The sequence below is a fragment of the Gavia stellata genome, chromosome 1, assembly GCF_030936135.1.
Source record: "Gavia stellata isolate bGavSte3 chromosome 1, bGavSte3.hap2, whole genome shotgun sequence".
NCBI lineage: Eukaryota > Metazoa > Chordata > Aves > Gaviiformes > Gaviidae > Gavia > Gavia stellata.
This window is the reverse complement of record NC_082594.1, coordinates 105,086,794-105,106,033: the sequence shown is the minus strand read 5'-3', so window position 1 is coordinate 105,106,033 and position 19,240 is coordinate 105,086,794. Positions and strand designations below refer to the sequence as shown.

General features: G+C 45.9%; 1 protein-coding gene across 1 annotated transcript; it reads right to left on the bottom strand.

Annotated features, from left to right (window-relative positions):
* Positions 1-3,964: 3,964 nt before the first annotated feature.
* On the bottom strand, positions 3,965-11,480 carry ADAMTS1 (ADAM metallopeptidase with thrombospondin type 1 motif 1). The gene is made up of 9 exons (XM_059819617.1): positions 10,958-11,480; positions 10,226-10,572; positions 9,652-9,784; positions 9,048-9,215; positions 8,452-8,738; positions 8,013-8,199; positions 7,735-7,910; positions 6,668-6,843; positions 3,965-6,293 (listed from the first exon to the last, which is right to left on the bottom strand). Exons 1-9 carry the CDS (start codon positions 11,478-11,480, stop codon positions 5,552-5,554), a joined length of 2,739 nt encoding a protein of 912 aa, XP_059675600.1. The 3' UTR covers positions 3,965-5,551.
* Positions 11,481-19,240: the final 7,760 nt, after the last annotated feature.

Here is a 19,240-nt window from a genome sequence, read left to right as displayed (position 1 = left end):
ACCTTTGCTAGGGAAAACTTTTCACTTAATTATACCCTCTTTGCCTTGAGGACTAAGCAGTCGTGACCGTATCACACAGGATTTGATCTTTGCTCCAAATGGTGGTTGGTAGGCATGTTTGCAATCGCATGGGATGAAAAGCTTTCCCAGGTGTATGAGGCCCAGAGTAACATCGGGCTGTTGAAGCAAAGCTGCGCGAGCAATTTCATAGCCAGCTGATGAGCAGAAGACAGACATTACTGCGGGAGTGTTTGCTGAGGAGTCTGGGCTATTCTTCTGAAGCTGCCTTTCTGAATTTCTTCAGGAGTATTTTCTTCTCCATTCCCTAAGCTAGCTAGGGGGTTAAGATATTTTGCGTAAAATTTTCCTCCCACCTAGACCATATCCCCTCTTTGTCCTACAACATCCAACAAATCACATTACTTTGCATCTGCTTACCCACTTGCGATGTGGCAATGATAAAAGCAAAGATCTCGCTTGATTTTTCTGTACAAGGTGTGCCAGACTTTACTGAAACATATACAGTGCTTGGATTTGAATGAAAGCTACTATGACACTACAAACGAAGGAATCCAATTGCCACGTTACAAGCTATTGTGGAGCTGCATTTCAGAAAGCGAAATGCCAGCTTTGCTAGTCCCTGGCAAATCAAAGTGTTGTTCATATGCATAACTCTGGGGCCTTTATGCTCTACGTCAATGTCCTGACATTGAAATTACAGCTCCGAATATACTCAGGCAACTGATGGCTCTGAAATGCAGGTATCAGCTGCTAAAGTATATAGCAGCTCTAGACAATTTCAGGATTTTTCCATACCAGATATATAGAATTACTGCTTTACTCTGAAAGCTCAAATAGAACCAACTTCTATAATAGCAACCAACTTTTTTTCTGCTCTGAAATCACGTGTATTACAATCAGTGGCAAAATTGTTATTTGGGCAACACCAACATCTCGTTTTTACAACAACAGTTGGACTAAAGAGAGGGGAACGCTTCAGCTTAAGAACCCTATCACATACGGTTTCATTTTTTTCCTGTTTTTTTACTGTTAATACAATTTCAATCAGTAAATCATATTATTTATGATTTTAACAGTGCCACAGGAAAACAGCTACTCCAAATTTTCTAGTAGCAGCATTTACAGTGCTTACCCAGCATAGGTACCACAATTCTACATCGAATCAGCCTGGAAGGTAGTTCTCCAACGTAACTATTTTCCTCTTCGAACTCCCAGTTATTTTCTGACTTAGATGGTGAAGTTTGAAGACTGGGGTCTGGAGATCTGGCCCTCAGACTGGACTTCAGTCCCAATGCCAAGCTCTTTAAGGCCACTGAAAGGCTGGAAAGAGTTTCTCCTCAGTCTCAAGATGCCTGAAATGGCAAAGAACTACTCACTACCTTGCTTTCATTTGCCTCACTCTGCCAACAGAGAGACTTTAGCCTTACCAAGAACTGGAAGATGACTCAGACTTGAAAGCAATGAAACCAGGGGTGATTAAGGAAGACGCGTTTCATTCATTTAGACACCTGCCGCTCCCCACACCTCTGAAAATACTTGAAAAGAGAGATTTCATCTACCAAGCCCACACTACTCAGCTAAACCATTTATCTTACGACATCAAAATGTTAAAAAAACAGTCTGTAGCATCTGGCTTCTCTGAACCTGGGAGGAAGCCAGACAAATTTGACTCCAAACTGGAGTGAGGTTGTCCTCAGATGAAATGCTGGGCACTGGAAACCTCCCACCCAACCTGTCAAGCTGGACAGTTGAGACAACCTGGTTGAAAACAACAATCTTCATCTGGGGTCTGAAGCCCGTTTGGGCGTCAGTGGAACCAGTGGCCCTGGCCCACGGAGAGAGCGCCTGGGCTGGCAGAAAGCACCCTTTCTTACGCTCACCCCAACACAATCTTCAATGCCATTTCTGCTCGCGAGGGCGTGCCTTGCGCGTCAGTAATAAAGTGTTGTGATTCCTGCCCACAGTAACGAATGTGCACACAAAAAGCACTTAACTCTCCAGTCCTTTGTAATAAAAGCTATAAATTGCCAGACTCGTGGTGCAGCGGATGTGTTCAGTTGTGATCTTGATTGCTACACAGCTTAACTATGCTCTGCTGTTTTTGCTTGTTTCCCTTTGCTGGGTCCCCCAGAGCAGCAGACTTTCTTGTAACTAAAGGGTGCTTTGGAAGGGAGCAGTTCTTTGATTGCACTGCTTAATTAAGACATTATTCTCTATAACCCAGCTCTATTAAAAACAGGATCTAATTTCATGAATGATATTACCGTATAACAGATGCAACTGCTGAGAATTCACGATCTAGTCAAAGAAAAATATGTCGTCAGTAAACTATAACTTGGAAATGCAGTCTTGGTCAGCTGCACTACAAATATGGGTAATGAGTTGACCTGCTGCTGCTGTGTTTATGCTCTAAAGAAATGAATGCCACCATAGCAAATAGGCTGCCATTATATCATACCTTTTTATTAGTTCATCACTCATTTTATTATGCAATCATTTGTAAGAGCATTAAAAAAAGAAGTTATTGCCATTTGTTACTGTAAAATACTGAATGTGTTTGATTTCCCTTACCCCCTCTGACTCCTCACTTAGCTCTAGTTAATCACAGGGCTGACTGATCTAATCCAGGTAACGCGGGCCGAAGCATTTTGGAAACGCAGAACACTTTGGCACCTTTGGTTAAAAAAGGGGCAATTTGCTGCATTTGATTGGATCCAAATTCCCTTCAGCATGAAAGGCAGTGCCCGTGAAACACCATTTTTCTCTCCCAAGAGCCTCCTTAAGCGCTACTGCAAGAAGTGAGAGTATGTCAGCACCTTGGGCTTGCTTTAATTGATATGGGTAGGTCTGGGAGAAGCAGTTTCCTTTGCAGGGCTTTCTTAGCCTTGCCTTGAATGTTTCTTCCAGGTTGACGAGAGCAAATTTGGGCAATTGCCGTCACCTCGCCAACTCTGTAGATATAGCAGGGTCTTGCAGTTTCAGGACTGTAGCTCCTTGGGCTCTTAAACGGGGTGTTTCAGGCAACACCAACCAACAGCTATGTGTTAGGATATGAGGTCTACAAAGACTAAGAACAACAGCAGAAAATGAGAATAAAAATTCCTATTTGTTTCTCTTGAAAATGTATATATTCCCTATTTTAACGTACTGTAGTAAAATATACGTGTGTATATATACATATACACAAATAATTATTTGTTAATATACTTTTAAGTATTTATAAAAACAGAAAGTGATTGGCTCCCTCCTAAATAATGTTAGAAGTAAAATGTTCCCCAGTATTTTTGCATGTCAAAGACAAAAGTAATGCTCAACGAAGTGTGACGTGATGAGAATTTTTCTATGTGCTTTAGAGAGGCCAGGACTTTATCCATGGAATAAAGTGGGAACTATTTCTGAAAGACAGAGTCCAAACATTGGCAAAGGAAGTTTTAATAGATTTTTACATGACACAAAGCCAAAAGTATTCATAAATGACTGATGTCTCAAATTCCATGGCAAAAATCCTACCGAGTTCAACAGAAGATTTTCCCTCCACTGCAGTGGTCATGAGACCAGAAATGAGGGAGCAAAAATCAGTTTCTTGATGCTTAGCATGTATTTTAACATTACAAAACGTGTTACCAACAGCGTTAGAACAGCTCATTCATACAGTACTGCTAATTAGAAAAGCATGATCAGGAGGCCCTCCAGAAATTTGTGAGGGAATCCTCTGGCTGCTAGTTAATGGTTTTGAATTTTGAACGCTTCTTTCCCAGTAGGGTAAGGTTAAGTGGAGCAGGTAAAACTTCTACTTTTGTACATATTTTGTTGGTTATAAACACCCCTGACAGCAATACTCCCTCTGTAAGCAGTTATTAAAACCAGTGGCGTAAGTCTAGTTGCACTCCATTTTTTAAAAAGATGAAACAACAGTGCTGAGCACCCTGTTAGTGGTTAAGTAATAAAATACAAAATTACCCCTTTTAACGTGGTATATGACATTATGGGTAGAGTTTTCCAAACCCCTTCACTAACACAGTCAATTAGTAGCCTAAGCTACCAGTCATTTTGAAAAATGTGGTTTAGCTTTTTTCATGACATTGCCTTAGCTTCCAACCTCTTTCCGCTCGATGGACTAGTTTTACTCCAGTGAAATAAAGACACTCCATTTCCAAAATTTATAGGGTTCATTTATTACCTCTAGTAACATATTATACTGTATAAATACTCTATCCTTGTTATATGTCCTTTTAAAAAAGCGATAACTTAGAAGATCACATTAGACAAGAAGTATAAAAATAAATACGCTCATTATATGCATTTATTACAAATTATAACCCTTCCCAGAAGGGAAAGAAATATAAAATACTTATAAAGTATATAAAATCTATAGTAATATATTTTACTATATACATATGGAAAGCCATATTCTCTCATTGTCTATGGACTGGCACAAACTTTAATTATGCAAATGTTGGCGTATTGCTGTGGATGGACCTGCTATCCTTCAGCTTTGTCTTCCCGCCTTATCAGTGATTTGAGCACTACAAACCCATCAGAGGCCACACAGGAGAGGTTCCCATTCGTGGAAGGATTTCTTTGATTTTTTTTTTAACCCAAATGCAAATAATTTCCATTGTCTGGGGTAAGGTAAAAGATTTGCATGTGAAAACATGACTCAAATGCTCACAAATGCTATTAGTCTGTTTGACAGGATGGTAGGACCAAGCTCGAATCAGAAAAGCTAGTGGAAGGTATGAAGAAGGAACAAAGAGCAAATACTCAGAGACACTACTTGCTCCATGAACATTTCCATTTTTTCTAGCCTCTGGATTACATATGTCACCACAACGGCATCAGTGTGGATGAGAGCAATGGACAGGCACATTGGGATGACATAAAGACACTTTAAAAAAAATGACATTGTAGTTATTTGTGGAGTTGACTGTTCTTGATATTTCTTACTCTTTACAGGTAGAGAATATGGCTTTATTTTTATATAAAACTATTCTCTGAAACAATAGCAGCCATGAATGACATAGTTAAAGCTCCTTTTCCAATCCTGTTTTTTGCCCTTCGTGAGGTAGGTAAGCCCTGACCAATTATTTTAAGCTATCTTTTCCACTCCCCCTTCCCTCCCCTTCCTACACATGGGGACTTGATCAGTACCACAACATAAATCCAAAAGAAGGGAGAAATAACCGAACCCCAAATTGTTTGTTTAAACGTGTTTTGGGTACTGCTCGTGTTTTGCTTAATTTGTAACAGACTTTAAAAAAGACAATTATAATGCCCTCAGGCCTTATCTGCTGAAGACGAGTGAGTGACATGGGTCTGCTATCCTACCAAATTTTCAGTTGGCAGGGTATTTTTAGGATGCAATGCCAACTAAGGTTATTTGCACTGTCCCACCTCAACGGATCCTCACCAAGAATTTTGTATGCAAAAACACATGCGCTGCCTCTAGCCCTCTTTTTTTCAGTGCATTGTTCTGAAGGAAAAAAAATAAAATAATAAAAAAAAATTTAGCTTTCCCAACTTAAGCTATTTAACTGCAGTCCGTAATGTTGCAGAAGTCTATTAGGTGTTTCGGTTTCTTGGAAGGCTCACAGCTTTCTTGCGGCAGCACGCTGCCGTCGTAAGAAATACATTTCAACAATCTCTTCTTGAAACCTTTCCCGCACGTCTTGGAGCAGGGCGACCAGTCCCCCAGCTGCCACTGGGGGCACGGCGTGTCGGCGCAGGGACGGACCTCGCTGGGCTTCAGCTCCCGGGCACAGTCGGCGGCCAGCCGCCCTCCGGGGTCCCGGCACTCCACTGCCCGCCGCTGCCAGCCCGAGCCACACGACTTGGAGCACTCGCCCCACTCCTCGATGACCCACTCGGAGGAGATGATCTCCCTGATGGCATTGAAGGACTCTTTTTTTCTACTGGGCGCCTTCTCCGACCCAGGCTGCGTGGGCTTCTTCACGAAATAGGTGAACTTGATCTTGGGCTGTGGCAGGTCCCCCACCGTGAGGACCTGGATGGTCAGAGGCTCCTTCAGAGGGCTGAAACTGCGGATCCTCTCCAGGGCGGCAGAGGAGCCACTGTACCTCAGCACGCTGCCCTTGTAGGTGATGTCCTGCTCCAGCGTCGACAGGGTGTAATCACCGTTGAGGATGTAGGTGCCATCTGCGGCTTTGATGGCAAGGAAGCTGCCGTCATGTCTCGCGCCCCTGTGGTTTCGTTGCTTCACCTCAATGTTTGTCGCGCCAGCCGGAATGGTGACGACATCGTGGTAGCCGGGTCTGCCCAAGAGAAAAGAGAAAGACTGAGTCCTCCGCTCTTCCCTGCAAAAGGGAAGAAGCTGCCTGGCACAACACTGAAATTCATTTGAAGCCAAAGCGTTAAGCTCATGAGCTGCCAACCTAATTGAATTAATGGATTAAGGGATTTGCAAAGTCACATCCCACTTTAATGCTACAGCAGAGGTATGCCCACATGTAAGAGGCTTTCTTTCACTGGGATCTCACTGTAAGTTATCTTCAGTCAGATGGCTCTGACAGATCAAATCGCTGTTTCAACGATAAACTGGGGCAACATCTCACTGACTTGGAAACCCAAAGCTTACACCCACAAAACATTCACCAGAACAAAGTAACAGCAGCAGTCATATGCTCACCTTGCTCTAACAAGTGTGCCAGACACTTTCTTGCAAGTGGATCCATTGCCGCCGCAGATACCGCATTTGTCAAACTTCTTATTGGATCCTATCACACGGTCGCAGCCAGCCTTTACGCACTGTCCCTGGACGCAGACGGAGGTGGAATCGGGGCTACATGGGGTACCATCCACAACCTTTGCAGGAAACAAGCAGTAGGGCATTTGAATAGAAGATGCGCATTGCTTTGAAATTGCATAGTACAGACACATACAAAATGCAAAATATGGAGAGGTGGGAGACCTGCAGCACCCGTATTTTCAGGGCTTTTGAAACTAAAAACCAAAGCAGCCCATAGATAGTTGCGAGGTACGTAGTGCTACTTCATCTCACTTGCAAAAATGATGCCATGGTGACAGGAGAAAACAACAAATTTCACTTTTTATTAATACTCCCCCCAAAAAAACCCTCAACCAACAGAACTGTTTTGCTGATTTCACATAAAGAAAGAACATTGTTTTTTAATGTCACTAGCAGGTAGTCATGTCCTTGAAGTACAGGACCAAAATTGCTTTTAATGGTGTTCAATGTATCCTTTATTTCTAGGAGTACTGCTCTACAAAAAACCTCTGTGTCATAGCCCTGGTACTTATTGGCTCTCAACATCTTATGACAGTGAGTTCAAGTAGCTAAGCAAGACGAACATTTTTCCTTTTGTTTATTTTAAGCTGTCAGCATATTAGTAACTGGGTATGAGAAAGTACCAACATTTTGGCAAAGAACCTCCCCGAGTTTTCCAAACATATCTCAATGTAATCAAATTGGTGGAAGGAAAGGAAACTAGGGTGGAGTGGGCAGAAGAGGTGGTACATGTGAAATAACTGGAAGGACTGTGCCAGAATATTTAAAGCATGCTTGCACTGATCAAACTGTACATGTAGGAAGAGGAGAAGGAAGAATCTAGCTTAAATATGAGAAAGACATAATTTCAGATTTCTACACTGCTTGACTCTTAACTTCACATATAGAGTTAGAAAAAATAAAAATCCTATCCATGATTAGATGGAAAAGGTATAGTTTTGAAATACCTTTGGCTGTAAAACAAAGAAGTATCCTGTTCCTTTTGCTCGGCAGACCAGCTTGCATCTGTCCTTTGGAGAAACACCAGCAAACTTGGGTGTCCACTCCACTGCAGGTCCACTTCCAAAGGGAGACTTGGAAAACTCATTGTGCTTTTCACATTGTTCCTCCCTAAACGTTTTGCCTGCAGGCAGAGGAAAGACAGGTGGACATTAGATCATCTTCTGTACACGCTCTTCCTCCATAAGATACCCTTCCTCCACCTCAAAAATGGGGAAAAGATTACCGTCATTGTCCGGACAGTCCTCGATGTTACATGATCTGTATTGCACCCGCTTCCCTTCACAGTATTTCCCCCCGTTCCTCGGGACAGGGTTGTCGCACTCCCTGAAGGAGTACTGCACTCCACCGCCGCAGGTCCGGGAGCACTCTCCCCACGCCCCCCAGGACCCCCAGCTCCCATGCACTGGCGTCTAGAATGACAAGCAAAAGCAGAACAAAAAAGTTAATACAGGAAAAGCAAAACAAAAACAAACCACAAAAACCACAATCATGCTCATTTTTACCTAAGCCACTTGTAAAAAAAAAAAAAGCTCTAAGTTTGTTTTATTAGCTATCTACCTCCATTTATTCAACAACCCCTTTCAACTGATTACTCCCACTGAAGCATTATCCATGCTACCCTGCAACCCAAGATATATTCTGATTTCTCTTTTAATACTTACATCATAATGCTTTTTCTCAGTTTTATTCACACACTTGCCATTCATGCACCACTTCCCTTCCCCACAACTAGTGCCGTCTGCCCAAGGGAAGTGTTTGGTTTGGCACACGAGCAGTCCTCCAGAAGTGCCAGTACACCACAGCGTCGTACACGTACTGGCTGCATCAGGGCAGTGCTTGGACTCATCTCCAAATGTAAACTGGCACTGTCTGTTGGCATCGTACAATGTGCCAGGCAAGTCAGAAGGAAGCTGGATTGGTTTGTGGGGCTTGTCCAACAAACACTCACCTGAAAAGGAAGAAAAAAGGAAAAAAAAAAAAAAAAGGCAGATGATGCTGTCAGTGAGTTCAGTTTCAAAAAGGAACTGCATTTGCTTTGTAACATAAGTCTTTGAGCCAATTTGTGCCACCATTTTTGTAAAACTAAAGGTCTTCTAATTTTATCGGCAGCATGTAAAGGGTTAACTCTGTGCTGTAGCAGAAAGTGCTCCGTTAAGAAAAAGGAAAAAGAAAGAAAGAAAAAAAAAAAACAACAAAAGCAAAGCAGTAAAGCAAAAAAGCTTAAATGCCACAAGAATGGAAAGCTTAATAATCTTACCATGACCGTTATCCAAAAACGTTGTAATCATGTAGGCACTACATGGAGACCAAGGCTGGCTGCGATCCAGATTGGAAAGCATAGATGCCATCATGTGGAAATCCCGGCTTATTCCATTAATACCAGCACACTGCTTTGCATCGTCATGAGGCATGTTAAACACGTGGCCTTAAAAAAAAAAGCCCAAAAGGAAAGCCTGTGATTTTAGGAAGTCTGTCCTATGCATTACCAATGCTATTTTAAATATTACTCTAGAGCTGCTTGTAGCCCAGTCTTTAAATAATAACCTGAATCTGAATACTGCCAAATTTTAAGCAGATGGCACAGTATCTTCACTCCTCTCACAGACTTCTCACATGCTTTTTTTCTGCAATCAGTCAAATACACAGCTCTTGCAGACAATGCCGTGCAGACCAGATTTGCTTTCCATGGTTCAACCCTGCTGCATGGCAAAGCTTTGCCTCCTCCCGACTGCGCTGGGGAGCGCAGGGCGCTCTGTGCCCCGCAGCGCAAGCCCGCGGTGCGGGCTGGGCAGCTCTTTGCTTTATGGCATCGAGCTGACTTCAGTTAATTACGTGAAATCGCCTTTCAAAGTTTCAAATACCTAGTTCATGGGCTGTTGTAAAGGCAGCCTGTAAACCATCGTCTTCTATGATAGAGCAACTGCGGTTTAGATCACAAACGGTTCCCACATCAGCCATCCCAAGAGTATCACATGTCTTGGCACCACAGAGGTCCTGTAAAAAAAAGCAGTTTCATTATTAATCAGATCAGAGACTTAACCTTGGCAAGAAACATCAGCCCTGGCAGTTTGCCTTTACTTATGGAAAGAGCATAAATATTCAGCACTTCAATGGGTATGATGGCAAAAATCTGCCTTTGGAACATACATGAGGCTTACACGTAGAAATAAAACGCATAATTTCCATACTAAATCTGCTAAAAATATATGAGGCAGAAATACGTTGCACATACTGTGAGTTTCACCTGAGATAGCGCAAACAGCAAAATAAACGACTAAATAAAGAGCAGTTCATTTCATTTTTAGCCTACTTTACTGAAGCTGTGGTGACACAAGACTGCCTCTGAAAACTTTTTCAGAGGTCTCCAGGCAGAGGGGGCCTCCAGGGGTAGGGAGCAATGGGCGTGGGGGTAGATTTGATTTCTGTGTCCCTCACCTGCCTGGTGAAGAGGATTGCCGTGTCATAGTGCTCAGCGTGCCGGTCACTGGGCGGGTTGTGCTGCTTCTGCCAGCTGCAGAAGTTTCTTAAAGTCAGGGCCGCGTTGGAAGAGATATCAGGTCCCTTCCGCTCCTCGTAAATTACCATGATTTTCACCACCACGAGGCTGATGGAGTTGCGGATGCTGGGGTGCTTGTACAGCTTGGCTGCCACGGAGAGCAGTGTCAGGAGATAGTGCTTCAGCCCGCTGCCGTGGAACTCGGCCATGGACTGGTCGGCTACCAGCATGGTCTCCACGTAGCGGGGGCTGGACACGAACCTTTTCTTCCTTCTGCTTCTCGTTTCTGCATTAAAAAACAGAGGGAGGGAAAGCGCAGGTGAGCGAACAGAGAAACACCGCTGCAAGAGACCACCGTAAGGAACCCCAAACCCACCGATACTCCAGATTTGCACCTAAGGGAGGTACCCCAGGGCGCCACGCCCGGCTCCCGCCCCAAAACTTCGGCAGCCTCGGCTGAATACCCCCCTCTAGACTGAGGGGCAATACCCGGACCCGCAGCCAGGTGGGAGCAACCCCGCCGCTCGAGGTGCGGGTTAGGCGAAGCACCGGCCGGGGCCCCGCCGTCACCCCCGTCGGGGCGGGGGCGCAGGGCGAGGCAAATGCCCTCTCTCCTCTCCTCCCCTCCCCTCCCCGTCCCCGCGGAGGGCGGCGCGGCGCCCCGGCGGTACCTGCGTGCCCGGCGGGCTCCGGCCTCGCCGCCTCCGCCCCCGTCTCGGCCACGGCGCAGCGGGCGGCGGGGGCGGCCCGGCGGGTCCCGCGGAGGCGGAGAAGGTGGGCGCCGCGGCGGTGCGCGGTGCCAGCGGCCGGCTGGATGAGGTACTGGCGGCCCCGCAGGGAGAAGGCGCCGCGCATCCCCGCGCAGAGGCTGAGGGCGGCGGCGGAGCTGGGGTCCCGGTTGACGGTGCCGGAGTAGAAGCAGCGGGAGAGGTCGTCCTCGGGCGGCGGCGGCGGCCCGCCCAGGTACTGCAGGGTGAAGTCCGGGGCCAGGAAGCTGCTGTCGGGCTCCAGCTCCAGCGTCAGCCGCTCCCCGAAGGCCTCCAGGCGGAAGCGCTCCCGGCCGCCGGCAGCGCCCAGGCGCCGCGGCACCACCAGCGCCTGCCGCTCGGCGGGGCGCTCGGCGCTGCACAGCCCCAGCAGCGCCGCCAGCACCGGCACCAGCACCGGCACGGGCAGGCGCCCCCCGGTCCTCATCGCGGCCGCCGAGCTCGGGGCGGGGGAGGCCTGCTGCTGCGGCCGCTGGCTTGACGGAGCCCTTTTTATTTCTTTATTTGTTTATATATATATATATACTGGATTTTTTGCTTTCAGGTTTTGGGGGTTTCTTAGTCTCTTTCTGCTGGCGGAGGGGCGGGGAGGGCCGGGCGGGCGCCGGGTCCCGCGGTCACTGCAGAGGCGGTGTCGGCTTCCCCATGGCCGGGGCGCGGCGGCGGGGAGCGAGGGTCTGCGAGGGGAGCAGCCGTTCCCCCCGTCCGTCTCTCCGTCTGTCTGTCCTCCTTCTCGCGCTGCCGTTTCTCCTTCCCGCCGCCTCCTCAGCTCTCCGCAGCAGCAGCGGTCGGGGAGGAAGCTCCGGCGCGTCTCCGCTCGCCCCTCCGGCAGCCCCGGGACGGTCCCGCCTGCACTTCCACGGCCCCGCGGGGCGGGGGGAGGCGAGCGCCGAGAAGCCTCCCGTCCTTGCAGAGCGGAGCAGAAAACAGAGTGAACGCCACCCGCAGCCCTCCGCGCCGGGCCGGCCGGGCCCCCTTCGCTGCGCTCCGGACACCTCCACCGTGCGCGGCGAGTGCGGCGGCCGGGCCGGCCGCTGCCGCCCTTTATGGGGTTTGCCCGGGCCGCCCCCACCCCCGGCGCGGCCCGCCGCCCCCCGCCGCGCCGCCCCTCGGCCGCGGGCCGCTGAGCTCACTGCGTGCGTAACGCGGCCGCAGGCGGCCCCCGCCCCCCCTTCCCCCCCACCGCCCCCGACGGGGCGGGACGGGGCGCGGCGCGGCGCGGCGGGCAGAGCCCGGGGTCGGCCCTTGGCTGCCGGGCAGGGGGGCGGGCTGCGCCCTGCCGCGGCGCGGCCCCTTCCCCCGCCCCCGCGGCTCCCCCTCCCCGGGGCCCGCCCGACGGCGGGGGTCTCCTTCCCCCCGGCCGCCGAGGGCGGTCGGGCTCGGCGCGGGGTCTGTGCGGGGCGGGAGGGGCGCGCCGCCGCCCCCGCCGCCGCCCCCGGCGTCAGCCCGCGCTCCGCTCCGCTCCGCTCCGCTCCGCTGCGCGGGGGCGCACGTCGCTCGTTGGAGCGCCTGGTCGGGCCGCGGGCGGCCGCCAGCCCCCACCCCGCCGGCCGGGGGCTCGGGTCTCCGCCCGGGGCTGGGGAGCGGCAGGTGGAGGGCCCCGAGCTCCTGCGGGGGAGGGAGGCAGATCCCTGGTCGCGTTCGTGGCTTTTCCTTTCTTTTTTCTTTTCTTTTTTTTTTTTTTTTAAAGCAATTCTTGCTCTTTCGCGGCCCTAATAGCTCCAGTCAGCTGTGCACCTGTACTTCGGGGAAATGGTCCCTTTTAAATCACTTAAACAGCGACATTTATGTAGGTGCAGCCAGTATTTTCCTTTGGAGCCATAACCAACCATAGTGATACAGCTCATCCACTTAATCCTGTATATACAACATGTGTACGATGTGCGTGGCCCGATTAATAACCGCTTTCTCCTTGTTGAGGCCTTTCTGGAGGATGGGGGCAAAGAAGTGGTGAGCGAATGTGTGAATGAAAACAGCAGCAGCATACCTGTTGGTGACAACTCGGTGGCTTCCAAATGAAACAAAGATGCCTTGGTGTCAAGTCGACACTGTGTTTTACACAAGTGCAAACCTCAGAGGCTGAAAACAAGTAGCAAAGTATATCATCCTTGTGACAGAGCAAACATTTCTAAAATTATATGTATCCACTGTTCTCTTAGCATGGAGTGTCCCATTTATGCCACTAAATCTAAACCAAAGGGTTTCCTGCCCAATTAAACCATGTCAGATGAACTTGCAGACATGCTTCTATGTCAACTGCACAGTCTGATTGCCTGCTAAGTTCCAATAGTACATTTATTTCCCATGGTGTTCTGTAAATGATAAAAGTTTAGAAACATACTTTGTTTTACGTTGTGCAAAAAACATACAAAAAGATGAACCCGATTTTCCAGTTACTTAAATTCCATAAAAGCGCTCTTGTCCCACACAGTGATGAGCAAAACCAGAACTGGGCCTCAAATGAGGGATTTTCCTTGGTGCACAGCAGGAAATGCTGGACTTTTTGAGCAGAGTCTTGGCTTTGAGAGGCTGCAACTGCCGCCCGTTAGTATGTCAGCAGCGGAAATATCCATTCGGTTACAACAGAGGCCTAATTTTTCGCTCCAGAGTCTGAGATGTGTGCCAATCTCTACCCTTATCTTTGACATCTGGTAACGTGTACCCAGCTCTGTCATGCTTTTCCTAGGACAGAAAACTCGCAAGCAAGGTACGGTTCATTCATGCTGTTAATTTTGTGTTGCATACAGTACGTATCTAGCAGTTGTATGTGTTTTGAATATTTGGGGAATTGCAAATTTAGAAGTCTAGAAATACAGTATATAAAACATAGAATTGAAAGGAAAGCGTTTTTATAATTTATTTTTGAACTTACATTAGATTCAAAATAGTTACGCTTGCAAAGATATTAATTGAAACTACGAAAACCTCCTAGTCTGTCTGCGTAATCAGCTTAATGCACAGAGCGGCAGGGACTAGAGTAGGCCACGTTGGTGTCCACCCAGGACGTGTCCACCCAGCTGCCGGGTGCACCTTTGTGGCAATATTTTGCTGTTACTTTTTGGTTTAAAATCTCTCATCTGAAAAGGTCCTGACCACCTTAAAACAGCTTTTTTGGTGTGAAAAGTCTTTCTGGTTTTCCACCAGGTGGCACTCGCCTATAAAAAATTTTTCTCGAAGTGTTTCAGGGTTCATCTCCCAGGTTTCAAACTGTGCTCTGGTGGAAAGGCTTACATTTTAGTACTGTTCTTAACAGTCCCGTGAATAAGACAAAAGTTTGCTTGGCCTTTATAGGCCAAGGCAAGTGTTTTAGTAATGAACTCTGCAATTGCCTTGTTTTCCCCTTATTGCTAGCTGTGCTTCTGCAAACACACAGGCAGGCACATAAATGCTTTGCACTATGTGAACACGAATCGAGTTGTGAAGGAACATTCACTAAAAGGTTTGCTTCCGAACAAGTGTGCGGTGTTGCTACGCACCACCTGTATAATCTTGCAAGTGCTTAAATCGCTTTCTGTGAATAACCCCAGTGAGTTTAGCTGGATTATTCAAAACTAGAAGGCATGTGGACACGTATTTGCAATCCGTATCCTATCTAATCCGTATCAACTCCAATCATATTTTGTGTAAATCAAGATTTAGAAAACTAAACGTACAGAACTTTTGCAGAATTTCACTCAGTGGGATAAAAAACTAGAAAAGGCATAAAACTTGTCTTTTTAATAAATTTCTAGTGCTGCTTGGAAAAAAAACACGATCTAGAGACAAACACTTGTACTGCAAATTAAGCCACCAGATGGAGCTAATAGATCATCGTATTTTAGTTTACAGGGCAAGGATAGGGTTTTTATGGCTTAGACCTAAGCGTTATCAGCACCTGAGCAGTACTAACAATGGTGAAATTTTAATTTCTTTGCCAGTGTTTGTATAAATTGCCGTTTCCAGAATTAAAAAAAAAAAAAACAAACCCCAAACCAAACCCACACTTTTTCAGCCTATTTGTTTAAATGCTGCAGAATGATAGCTTCCTTCAAAAACTGTAATAATTTAGAACTAAAACAGCAGATGGCATATTAGGCCCACTGAATAGGGGATTAAAGACCTGATGCTCTTAAAAAAAATCCTCAGAAGAACACTTCCAATAACCTTAAGCCATTTTTATGGTCAAAAATTCTTCTAATTTTGCAGAACTTTTTTTCCATTGCTGCTTGTGACTACCGACAGGTTCACCCACAATCAACACTGTTCTAAGCACTCTCTTATTAGCTGTTGAGCAGCGTGAGCAGTTTGGCTTCATGCAGAGGAAGGGAATCCACTGCCATTCAGGGTGAATGACTGTACCCAACAAGACTATTTATGGAGATTGTTCCTCTGTGATGTCTTTTGTGATAGGCATGATTAGCTTATTATTTTTTCATTTATTGATTGATTTTGATGTCATTAACAGGGTTTTTTTGTTAAGCAGGGTAACAGGGATAAGAGAGAAAACCTCTAATTTTGCTTAAGTGTTTTGATAATCAGCAGTAATGGGAAAAAACAAAACAATGTCCATCATCACTTTAATGAGAAGTGTACATTTTTTTTGGGGGGGGGAGGAGGAGAATCCTTTGATTTAATGTAGTTATCTGTTTCCCCATAATTTCTGCTTTTACATGAGCTAATGATTAAAGTTGCTGAAAAAAATAGATGCAGAAATTTTGGGATCCCCCAAATTTTATTCCTAAATAGCCTATATAGGCCTGTATGCACTCAAAAGGAAGCGCTACCAATTCTTTCTGCTTTCCATTAGTAAACTTTTATCAATATTGGATTCAGTTGGAAATTGGTCTACCTCTGGCAACGTGAGTCAAAAATTTTATTATTCAGCAAATATAATGCACCGGACTTTGGGGTTCAGGATTTAGCTTAGTTCAATTTATAGAGGTAAGGGCAGCCAGAAATCTTGATTTAGTTTAAACTCAACAACATTTGTAGAAATAATAATCCGTTTATTTGGTCCTGGTCCTTATTTAGATCTCAAATTTTCTGTAGATATTTTGCAGTGACTAACATAATACCACTCCTAGGATTTTAATACAATTACAGGCATTATAACTGATGGCAAAATTTCTCTCTTTAACAATTTTTTATTGGGCACAGGTAGGAGCATATGTAATCCAGGTCACCTTACACCTCTCCTAAAGCCTGCCAAACTATCTTTCAGCTGAATTTTTCTTGTGGCTTCTTCATACAAGTTTTTACATCTGATTTATCTGTTTGCTCCTGAAAAAAGCATGGTGAAAAATATATTGAGTTTTGTCCACGATAAAATGTTTTCAACCGTTTTATCACTGGGCAGGGGTGGAGGGAAATGAAAAACAGGGAGGGCAAAAGTCAGTTACGGGGACTGCAGCCACGCGTCTTAATGTTTCCTTGTGTTTATTGGGCAGCTGTAAAATCCTCCTAGTCACCTGTGGCTCTAGTGTCCTCCTCACGTTATAGCCACAAGTCATAGTCTTCTCCTGACATTAATAGTAGGTCAGATCCAGTGATGAAGATGGTGATGTGGGTTGCGCTGGGGCTGATGTGGAGCACCTTTCCTTCTGCAGCTGCCTGTACCCCGAGGAGGATGGCAGTGCATCGCTAATACACTGGCTGATGCACCTGAGCTGAATCAGCTCTGTGGGGAAGGGCAGGCCTCGGTCTGGACCAGGAGTTGGCCGCATTCATAACCATGTGTATAACTGTCTACCGTAGTATCCCCATCTGATCCGAGACATCAAAGGCTGTTAGCACCTCCCAGCTGTTTGTTGATTGACGTGCTTGTTAGAACCTGTGAGCTAATGCATTTTAAGTGATATGTTCTAAGAGTAGTGGAGGCAAAGTCATGCATATATTTAATACTAGTTTTCTGGCTAGATCAACACCTAGGGGATGGTCTAGCATTTAGTTTTATGTTAACCTCTCTGCCCAGCTATTATCAGTCACATACCATAGCAAAAGTCTGTTATCACAGCACGGTAAGTCTGAAGAGAGAGGTTTGCATAAGAATGTGAATTCGGACATGACTGTATCACACATAACTCCACAGGCAAGTGGTTTAAAAGACTGTTGAGGTCTGACATGTGTATCTCACTTATGGGGGTAGAAGTATTCCTACTGAAGAATTTGTGTCACCATCTAAATTTCTTGTGAACAGCTGATCTAAATCCAAATTTTCATGGTCAAAACAACTGCTAGTGTCAAATATACAAAAAATCTCTCTGGAAAGAAGGGATCAAATAAAAGCAATCCGGCAAAACAAAACCTTGCATTATAGTATGTCTGCAAAAGTGTTTCAGAAGTTAAATATAACTGTAGGGTTGGCTGCAAAGTCCCTCGGCAACTGGCAAGGAGCACATTCATGCATACCCTGAGCTCCACTGACATTTTGATATTTTTATCACACTGCGATTTCAACAGATACCACACTTTCTCTATGTACTTTGGACAGAGCATTTCACAAGTACTGCAAGAAGTGTTACAGTTTCTGTGAAAGTCCTCATAGTGAAAACTCATCACTGTACCTATTAATAATTTTTCACCTTCGAGATGTCTGTGTGATGTAGGAGACAATTACTATCACTTAGCAGATGCGGGCATTGGCCACGCTGATTCCAGGGAAATTGCCATCTTGCTAGACAGTGCGCTGCTTATTGCTCTCCTGGTCTACCTGGATATGTGCTGGTCATTCTTTGTGACCAGAGCCTATATAATGCTGATACTCCGTGTAAAAAGTATCAAGAAATTTGAGCATAAACAACAAATATTTTCTGTAGCATTAAATTTCAAGCTGGGCAGTTCCCTCACCCTAGTTCTAGCACAGCCATGTAAACAATGGTGGTGGCTTAGTAGAGGGTGTGATGCATCGCAGCAAGTGGTGGAAACAGGCAGCTCAGCCTGGCAGGCAGGGGAGGGCAGGAAACCTCTGAGCTGGTGTTTCTGTCCTACTGTTACTGGGTCTGTTAGCTCATGGCAATGCTGCTTCCAGACGTAACCTGCCACGGAGACATTGTATTGTACTGAACTTAACATGCATGAGGACGTACTAATATGAAGATCCATTTTACTAACCTTCCTTTTCTTCTTTATGTTCTCCCTGTATGATTTTAATAGCCTCATTTACATGCTTCACCTTACCCATATTTTTGTTTCATCCCCTCGTACCCCACCCTTCCTCCCTGTTATGCTGGATAATCAAGAGTTGGCACTAAGTGTATTTAACAACGGGCAAAAAGCATTAAGGAAAGTGATTAACCACTCTCCACTCCCCAAACAATTTATATACATGTTTAGACCCATCTAATCCATGCTTTGCTAAAAGCTCGGTTAGATGGGGTTTCCTCTTGGTTTGCAGGGATGGGGCTGGCCCTCTCGAACTGCAGTTCTTGGGGCTCCTCTGGGTCTCAGATTATTTCTTGTGAGAGGTTTCTTCTTTTCCTCCCTCTCCCTTTCCAAAAAGCCTCACCTTTCCTATGTGTGTCTGAAGATGGCTGCTGCTGGATAAATGGCCTTTGTTGTAGCATTCATGTGAAAACTTACTTTTTGCCTGGCACAGCTTTTTTCCCTCTTGAATAACCATGACATCTAGGGAAGAAAGTTAGACCCTTTCTAACTGTAGTTATAAATTCATGTGCGTGGGGTCATTGTATTGTCTGATCTCTGTTACAGTCCAACACACTGCTTGAGGTTACCTAAAAACACGTTTTTCACAAGTACAGACTTGTATTAATCATCAGGTTCTCCACCACCTGTAACAGATACCAGACTAATTGCAATAATCAAGGTAGTGTTCAAAACGTGAGATTGCAATTTTTCCACTTTTCTTTTTCTTTAGACATGGGTCTTGACTTTCTACACCTTTGAAATGTTTTTTTACACTTACTATAATGAAAGGGAATTCCCTTACACCAGTCCCAGGGGTAACTGGTATCCTTTATAAGAGTTAAATACCTTGCATTTTAACATCCAAATGCCTTAGATCACTCTGTCACCTTTGCTGATACTAAATAATGCCCAACTTGTGCCACATTGGTGTCTTTTGCTGAGGCTCGGGGAAAAAAAGAGAACTTACCACCTCTGGAAGAAGGGGCAGGCAAGTGAAGAAGAATACAAGGACCTCGTTAGGTCATGCAGAGAGGGAATTAGGAAGGCGAAAGCCCAGCTAGAGCT

Bases quoted from the DNA above. Each gene is read 5' to 3' on its own strand.
- ADAMTS1 (XM_059819617.1), bottom strand. From the start codon at position 11,480: ATGAGGACCGGGGGGCGCCTGCCCGTGCCGGTGCTGGTGCCGGTGCTG. The intron at 10,573-10,957 runs GTACCGCCGGGG...TTTTTAATGCAG, and splicing joins GGAGCCCGCCGGGCACGCAG to AAACGAGAAGCAGAAGGAAG. The intron at 9,216-9,651 runs GTATTTGAAACT...TTTTTTTTTAAG, and splicing joins TACAACAGCCCATGAACTAG to GCCACGTGTTTAACATGCCT.